Genomic DNA, 9,133 nt, shown 5'->3' with positions numbered 1-9,133 from the left:
AATCTCTGTGTGCTAGCAGTTTCCTCACGGCAACATCAACACCGCAACAAAACCTGCGCAATCTGAGGATGTCAGAGGAGATACAGCACAGTATGTCGGAATAGAGGTAATGTGGCCTAGTGAGGGTGAACATGACAGATACTTAAATGTTGGAGCTCTCTAACAACAGAAATGAAGTTGGTTCGTCAACCTGTTGTTTAGATGAAAACATATTATCAACAATATTATCACTTTATGTAAAGAAACCGTGTGTAAAGAGACACATTGCACATTGAAACCAGTGGACAATAAGCTGTTAATTGCAGAATGGACCATTTTAAATGTATAAGGCCGTAAGGACTTCTTTCTGATGTTTTAAAAAAACAACAAAATAATCCTTAATTCATTAGTCTCTATTTCTCTGCATCTCCTTCTCTGTGATAACTATATATTTTGATATGAGAAACAACATTTAATCAGGGAAATAATTAAGAGATAATGGCTTTTAGAGAAAATCGTGTTATTTATTTCTTTGAACATTACAGATAAAGAGAGTCTAATATCTTTTACACTGCATGTTACTCAAAAACACAAAAGCCATTAAAGGATCTAAGGATGATTAATTACACGATTAAACACACTGAATGTAGGTGTTTAGACAGAATGAATGCTAGAATGTAAAAGGAACCCGAAAAACTAGAAAGGCCTGTATGTGTTTGTGTACATGCATACATGATGATGAGCAACTAACCCTGCAGCATATTGATTTACAGTCTGGTGGGTTTGGATGCAGAGTTATGGAGGCCCCACCTTTTCACAGATCCAGTAGCTTTGCTTTTTACATGGTACATCGTTCCAGTTTCTTTCTTCTTCAAAGTCCCTTATTTCTCCACAGTCTTCATCTCTGCCTTCGAAGCTGTTGGGCTCCCCAGTGCGCCAGTAGCTGAAACCAAACAACAAATAATGTGTTTTTACCAGAAAACACAACCAGAGCATCATGTAGCCAAATTAAACCTCAATATTGTTATTATTACACTGTCTTGTCAATAGTGAGTGTGTCAGTAGTTTTACATTTCTGGTGACCCAAGGTTTACACCAGCAGCAGTAGAAAGGCCAAATGCTGCAGCACACAGGGAAACATTAAAGCAGGAAGTGGGTAGAAATGGAGGAAATATGATTAAAAAAAGTTATTTTTATAAAACGTAGTGATGTTATGTGATGTGCCGAGGCTTCGGAGCGTGTGTCGAGTAATCCAGGAAGTTTTCTTTGAAGTGCTTATCAAGACTTGTATCGTTTTAGACAAATGAGGTCATTGATGACGCCCGAAGCCGAAATACAGTTGAGAACTTATTATTCTTGAATAAAAACGAACAATGTCTCCCATCTATCATTTTCCTTTAGTTACACAAGCACATTCCTGCCCTGTGCCCGGTTAAACCACTGCCACATATCCGGAATATATGTACCTGTCTTACACTGTTTGACCGATAGGTGGTTTCGTGTGCATATGAAGCCCAGATGAAGCCTCGTGAAATGAACACTTTTGTGAACCAATTTGCTGGAGAGCTTCAGCGCTTCATGAAGCTTCATCTCACCATCACTAATAAAACGGTCACTATATCCTGACAGTAGTGCATGAGACAGGTAATCTGAAAAAAGAAATCATGTGCCTCTGTGTCCTCCAGTGCTCCTAATGGCATCTGCAGACCGGAGGAAAACAACCAATCAGAGCCGAGCTGGAGCCTTGCCGTCTCTGAGCAGCTGTCAATCACTCGCTAACTCTGATCAAACGATCAAACTAGGCAGCGCTGATCAAATATGAATCAATATTCTGTTACTGTAATGCCTATTTCTGCCTCAAATGTTTGAAACATCTTGTAGTGTACTGTTTAGCTGTAAAATGAAAAAGTTTGTGTCCCGGCAGCCATGTTGAGATCAGTTGAGGAAATACCAAGCACCGCCCACCAGCCGGAGCAAACTTTCTCCGCGTCGGGATGCGACATCGCCCTGTTGGGGATTCTTTCACAACAATGACCAGCTCGCTGTACATTATCCCTTACTTGTTGCACACATTATAACATTCTATGTACTATATTAAGTATCTGTTAGTGATTACCAAATGATTTGTAAACCTTTAAGATTCTTTTTGTAAAACTTCTATAAACAAAGTTAGATGCACCAGAAACCAATTATTAACCATCGACAACATATTAACTATCTATCTAAATAATGTTTATAAATACTTTACAAAGTATTTATTAACGATTTAACAAGGTATTATAATCATCAGTTGCAACTTTATAATAGCCATCCAAACAATGTTTATAGACCTTTTACAAAACGTTTATTTTTTTAAAGTTTACAAATAATATGTTAATCATCAACAAATATTTAATATAGTATATCAAATGTTATGTGTGCAACAATAAACTGTTTAAAATAACATAGTGTTATTATTAATTAGTAAAACATATTAATTATCATTTCATTGTTCGTTAACATTAAAATGAATATTAACTAATTTTAATTGACTATCAATTTACCATTTATAAATGATCGATGTTATAAAGTGTTACCACTAATTTAAACAAAAAACATAATTAATGAACCTTGTGCCCAGTGCAGTCCCATCCACCCATTTCCATATCCCCTCTGTCTCTCTGTCAGTCAGTCCGATCCATGTGTCCCGCTTGAATTGTCTTCCAAAGTCCTTGTTTACAATAAGAGAAAGAAACAATAATAAACAAAACTTGATTGATTTGATTTCACACTTTTTCTCTCGTGTCTCTCACAGACAGATTTCACTTTCATACACACCTGCTCCTCTTTGCTGTTGATGATCATCAGGTCTGCACCTCTTTGCTGACAGTCTTCTCTACTCTCTTGCCAGGACTTGACAGTGGAAGAAAAGTAATATAAACTGTGGCTGAAGTACACCCATCCTAGTTGGGAGTTATTAGCTGTTGAGGATAACAAAACCGGAGGAAAAAAACTCTCAGTAAAAGAAATTGAAATAAAACATGTAAAAGGAGATAGAAAAACCTTTTTATGATGTTGCCGTATCTTTTAGTTTCCGTGTCACAGAGGTGCAGTCAGTTTAGTCCTTATACTCACCAAAGAAGCTCAGCTTCCTCTTCAAATCTTCTCCCTCTTCAGTCAGGTTTTTGATAATGACCTCAAAATCTGGCGTCTTCGCAGAAGAACTGTCTGAAAGAGCAGAAAGATTCACTTTTATTAGTGTCGTTTTTTTATACCCAAATGAGCTTTTTTCTATTGTAGTTTTCAGTTGTGATACAGTAAATGTCCTCATATACTCAGAACATTCATCATCATTGTAAAATAGGCGTTGGTGTAATGGATACCAAACTTGTGACCTTAGTGATGCTGAGTGAATGAACCCTTAGATGATGGTTCTATGAATGTCATTTACAATCTCCACAGGTTGTCCGGTAAGAACATGAATATGATGATGATGTATCAATTAGTCCAGGTCACACACACTCTCTTTGAGATACCACTCATTTATTGATTGAAGATGGTTTTTTAAATCCTTTTGTGAATAGTGTGGATAGTGAGGATAGTGAGGATAGTGGTTACTAAATACAGAAAATAAAATAGAAAACATGAGCAGGTATTAGTAACATGAAGTAATAATAAACAAACAGTATTGTATGAAATACAATGCAAGCTAAACAGTTTAAAACAGGAATAAAAGGAAGAGAACGCAGCCTTCTGAACTTTAAGGGAGCGTCAACAAATAGCAGACTCAGGCTCTCAGGCAGTACAATGAGCAGAGTGCACACAGAGGGTGATATGAGTAATTGTGCGACGGTCCCTTAATGACGGCCGCGTATGCCCGTTCACTGCGCTGTTCTAACTTAAATGATGTTGACACAAAAACACACAACTTATCATTCAAACTCTTATAGACAAACGAGTATGAGTATTATAACATGATACAGGTGACTTTAGAATTATTATAACGATGCAGTTACTAAACAATAGACAACTATAACAAATACTCACTTTCTCATGGACGCACAGGAAAGACCATATCAATAATAAATAGAAAAGAGTCCAGAAAGGTGCAACACTGATACTGAGCTGAGTTGGAGGAAAATGAGGCTTGCGATCTGCGCAGAAGGTGATTGGAATAACAGCACTCTCTGATCACGTGAAGACCATGCGCCAAGCCACAGGCTATTGGTCCGTGCATGTGATCAATGCATGGGCTGGTGAGGGGATGCTTTTGGTTAAACTGCTGCACCTTCTGAACAATCATCATTCATCAATAATCATCTAGAACATCTCTCCCAATTCATTGTCTATGGAGCAGCTCTACACTTTATACCCTATGACATCACAAGTTTGAATTTTAGATCTCTAGTTTTTGGATTTAGGAGAGAGTTGTTCATGTTTACTAATATTTTTTGACTGTCTCAGATGAATTAATTAATTATAAAGTATGACTCAAAACTGTTTTTGCTTGATCTGAATATACTATAATATCAGCGTAATTCTTGTAATTATAATACTCTCCGATCATCTACCAGACCATGACTTTACACAAAAGCATTGCTGTTTTATCATTAATCCACTGATCTATATATATTTAGAAAGCACTCATGAGATATCATTATCATAGCTGGTAATTGTGTTTAGTTTCAGTCTCTGGGTTTATAATACTGAGATGGTGAATTAAAATAAAAGTCACAGGAGGAACAGGGTGAAGTAAGATCACTCACAGAGAGCGAGACGCAGGGAAATGTTGAGAGCAGCTTGTAGGACACACAGGAGTCCGAAGCTCACAACAACCAGTCCGAAGAGTTTTTCCTCTGGATGCAGAAAGAAACACACACACACACACACACACACACACACACACACACACACACACACACACACATGCAACATTATATATTAACATTATATATTATTATTAGGCAGAACAGACAGGCATGATATTACGTTCTTTGAACTGTTTTTATTTCACTTCTCCTCCAAACTCAAACATAAGAACAAGATACAGAGAGTATGATGCTGTCAGACAACCTTAAAGTTACTCACTCTTGGATGAAGCGTCCGGCGTCATCTCAGCCTCCTCTTTAAAGACAAACCTCAAAATACTTGACCAGCAAATTATGACAACCAGCTGCACTGATCTGTAAGCTGCTTCTTCTTCTCTGGTTCTGACAATCTGAATGCGACAGCAGAACTCTTTCCGCAACTTATTATCCCTCACACTTCTTCATTTTGCCATTAGTCTTGCACACTCAAGACAGTTTCCTGTCAAATAGTTGCTGGTGTGAGACCAACAATCTCTGATGGAGGAATTAAATACAGCTAATATTGCTAAGCTAATTATTGTTTCACCCAAAACTCTACAATAAGTTATGAACACATTCACATGAAGTATGCCGGAGTCATTCAAATGCAACATAGCAGAAATGACTTGAACATAGTACACACACTCCTTCAGCTGCTCCTTCATATAAAAGTTAAGTCAGTTCAGCTCCCAGCTAGACATGAAGCGATAAAGCACAGGATCAGTTTCTTCAGAAATGTCTTTACTTCTGAAGAAAAGTTCTGTCTTCATTTCAGGGCTTTCTTCAAACTGGTGTCTTTCTTTAGTCAGATCAAGGCCGGCTTAAGGCATAGGCCATATAGGCGTCTAGGGCGCCATCTTCTGGGGGGCACTGGTCACCCTCTAAAAAAATAATAATAAAAATAAAAATAAAAAGGTTTAGTCAGGTTGTTGTAACTGGTCTCTTTCTTTAATCAGGTTGTTGTAACTGGTCTCTTTCTTTAATCAGGTTGTTGTAACTGGTCTCTTTCTTTAATCAGGTTGTTGTAACTGGTCTCTTTCTTTAGTCAGGTTGTGTGACTGGACCATCTCTTCATCTTCAACACCTGAAGGTTACATGTATTGTTTTGATTGTTTGTATTGTCACTTCTCATAATGCAACACACTGAAATTCAAAGGGGTGCTTAGTGTTACCACAAGTAGGGGTGTGTGTGTGTGTGTGATTTTAATGATTTTCAAAACAGCAAAAGTCACCCTTTAAAATGCTGCCATCCAAAAGTATGGGCCCTATGTATCATTTTTTCATGAACTGTCGGTATTAATAGTCCCTTGCTGTTTGACTCTCTCTACATTATTGTTTTTCACACAAGTCTTTTTAGCTTTAGTATTCCTTTAATATATATAGTCGTTTGTGTGTTTAAAAAATGAAGTGTGTTTATTACCTGAGAGAGCATGTCGAGTTCTGTTTGTCTCCACCGACACATTTTCGTAAATATCCTTTGAACTTTTGGTCTCCCTTTTCCTGTGGCTGGGATTAGCTGATGGTCTCTCTACATTAACATAGATATCCAGTTCATCCATGATGTTCAGCTGAACCGACGGTGCCGTTTGGTCCTGTGGTGCCTGAAGCCATCAAAGTCTGCAGTGTGTGCTCTTGAAATTCATCGAGTACAGAGTAACTCTAACTTCTAAAAGAGGCAGTTACTTTCTATTTACGCGTGTGTTTCTCACATCATCAGGAAACTGACGGTGGTGTGAAATAGTTTAGCTATTTCACCTTTACCTATTTGGCCTATTAGTTGCAGCTGCATGACGGTGCTTTCCATTTTGGTTGTGCAAAGTCTCTTGAATGTCACACTTAAAACATCTACGTATCTATATGTCTGTCTGTAGAGTGACAGATCCGAAGCTCAGTATTCATAGCTGCAGCACTGAACTCATTAATTTTTTTTATTTTTTTTTGCCTTGTCGAAGTCCCGCCTTTTCTTCCGTAACATTGTGATGTCACCAAGTAAGACATTTGCATAATACCTGCCTAGCTGCTAGTTTGGCACACCCTCAAACAAAGCTAGCTAGTTAAACATGTTCTAGTACAGACCCAAAATACAAGTTTGCACCGGAAAATAAGCATAATAGTTCCTCTTTAAAGGGGCCTTGCCGAGTTTTCTTGGTAGTAAACAAAAGTTATGTTTACATTTACACATACTGAGAGTATCATTGAGATTTAACAAATATGTTGAGTACATTTCCTTCAAGAGTTTGAAACCTGCATTCATGTTTATTAGCAATCAGCCTTCTTCTCTGCATTTGTTGGCGCATTGCTGTGATTCTGTATCTGTGCCTATGTGCGTCCTTGTGTATGTCATGTCATATGAGAATGGCTCTGTAGCGCTACTAGAGGTATAAAAAAAAACTCCACAGGTTTCCTCTAAGTCATTACATCATTCTACCCTATCCAAAATCCAACTCAATCACATGTACATTCATAAGATTGTGAAATGTGAATGTGACAAATTGCAAAATACACTTTTTTGGTTCTGAATGCAAAGACGACTAAATATATGTTATTCTCTAGAGCCAGAGACATTGTGGACAACAGTTTGCACATTACCACTCTGAATGGACTAAGTAGGTCTCTGAGTATTAATACCTCGGCATCTGGCTGGACCCAAAACTTACATTTAAATTTTACATTAACACACAATGGGATATTTGTACAGAAACAGAGCATTATTTCCTATGTTCTGTAGGAAGAAAATAGTTGATGCCACTTTCTTGTCTGTCTTGGATTATGGTGACGTTATCTACAGACACGCCTCTGCCTCCACTCTCAAACCATTAGATTGAGTTTATCACTCAACCCTATAGATTTATTACTAATGACAGTTATTCTACTCATCACTGCGTTTTGTATGAAAAGGTTGGGTGGGCGTCTCTAGCAGTAAGACGTGATAGGCATTTTTTAAAATTTATTTATAAAGCCCTTAATGACAACTTGCCGTCATACATCACGTCCTTATTAAAATGGGGCTATAGTCATTACTCAACTCGTTCAAGTGATCGGCTAAAGCTTTAAGTTCCGCGTGCAAACACACAGAACAGCAGTTTTAAGATTTAATCTCTGTGTGCTAGCAGTTTTGTCACGGCAACATCAACACCGCAACAAAATCGTCTATCTTCAAAATCATCTATTTCCCAAAAGCAGAAGTGAAGATTAAAAGATCATGCAGAATATCTAATTAAAGACTCAACTTCACAAAACTTTGACAGTTTTAAGATTAAATCTCTGTGTGCTAGCAGTTTTGTCACGGCAACATCAACACCGCAACAAAATCTGCTCAATCTGAGGACGTCAGAGGAGATACAGCACAGTATGTCAGTATAGAGGTAATGTGGCCTAGTGAGGGTGAACATGACAGATACTTAAATGTTGGAGCTCTCTAACAACAGAAATGAAGTTGGTTCGTCAACCTGTTGTTAAGATGAAAACATATTATCAACAATACTATCACTTTATGTAAAGAAACCGTGTGTAAAGAGACACATTGCACATTGAAACTAGTGGACAATATGCTGTTAATTGCAGAATGGACCATTTTAAATGTATGAGGCTGTAAGGACTTCTTTCTGATGTTTTAACAAACAACAAAATAATCCTTAATTCATTAGTCTCTATTTCTCTGCATCTCCTTCTCTGTGATAACTATATATTTTGATATGAGAAACCACATTTAATCAGACAAATAGTTGAGAGATAATGGCTTTGAGAGAAAATCGTGTTATTTATTTCTTTGAACATTACAGATAAAGAGAGTCTTATCTTCAAGGAAGTGAAGAGGGAGGGGGAAAGGAGGTTATCATAACACACAGACAAATGGTGTTTTTAGATAGAACAATTAAACACGCAAACAAAAACAAAACAAAAGAAAAACAAAATAGTATATCTTTTACACTGCATGTTACTCAAAAACACAAAAGCCATTAAAGGATCTAAGGATGATTACACAATTAAACACACTGAATGTAGGTGTTTAGACAGAATGAATGCTAGAATGTAAAAGAAAACAGAAAAACTAGAAAGGCCTGTATGTGTTTGTTTACATGCATTCATGATGATGAGCCACTAACCCTGCAGCATATTGATTCACAGTCTGGTGGGTTTGGATGCAGAGTTATGGAGGCCCCACCTTTTCACAGATCCAGTAGTTTTGCTTTTTACATGGTATATCATTCCAGTGGTTTACTTTTTCAAGGTTCCATATTTCTGCACAGTCTTCAGCACTGTTGGCGTTGTTGGGCTCCCCAGGGCCCCAGTAGCTGAAACCAAACAACAAATAATTTGTTTTTAAC

At 37.5% G+C, this 9,133-nt stretch overlaps 1 protein-coding gene and 1 long non-coding RNA gene across 2 annotated transcripts in view; both read right to left on the bottom strand.

The window, feature by feature from the left end:
• Positions 1-475: 475 nt before the first annotated feature.
• Positions 476-9,133, bottom strand: part of LOC141762859 (uncharacterized) — an 18,700-nt gene continuing 10,042 nt past the window's right edge. The window contains exon 10 of the mRNA XM_074626980.1: positions 476-922. Within this exon, the coding sequence (XP_074483081.1) occupies positions 775-922 (148 nt within the window). The 3' untranslated portion in view covers positions 476-774. The remainder of the gene's footprint in view (positions 923-9,133) is intronic.
• LOC141764919 (uncharacterized) lies at positions 2,904-4,559 on the bottom strand. The gene is made up of 3 exons (XR_012593321.1): positions 4,006-4,559; positions 3,094-3,186; positions 2,904-2,939 (listed from the first exon to the last, which is right to left on the bottom strand). It is a non-coding gene; the product is annotated as an uncharacterized LOC141764919 (long non-coding RNA).

Source organism: Sebastes fasciatus, chromosome 3, assembly GCF_043250625.1.
Source record: "Sebastes fasciatus isolate fSebFas1 chromosome 3, fSebFas1.pri, whole genome shotgun sequence".
In the NCBI taxonomy this organism is placed as follows: Eukaryota; Metazoa; Chordata; class Actinopteri; order Perciformes; family Sebastidae; genus Sebastes; species Sebastes fasciatus.
The sequence above is the reverse complement of the archived record's forward strand: the minus strand, read 5'-3'. Positions and strand labels throughout refer to the sequence as shown.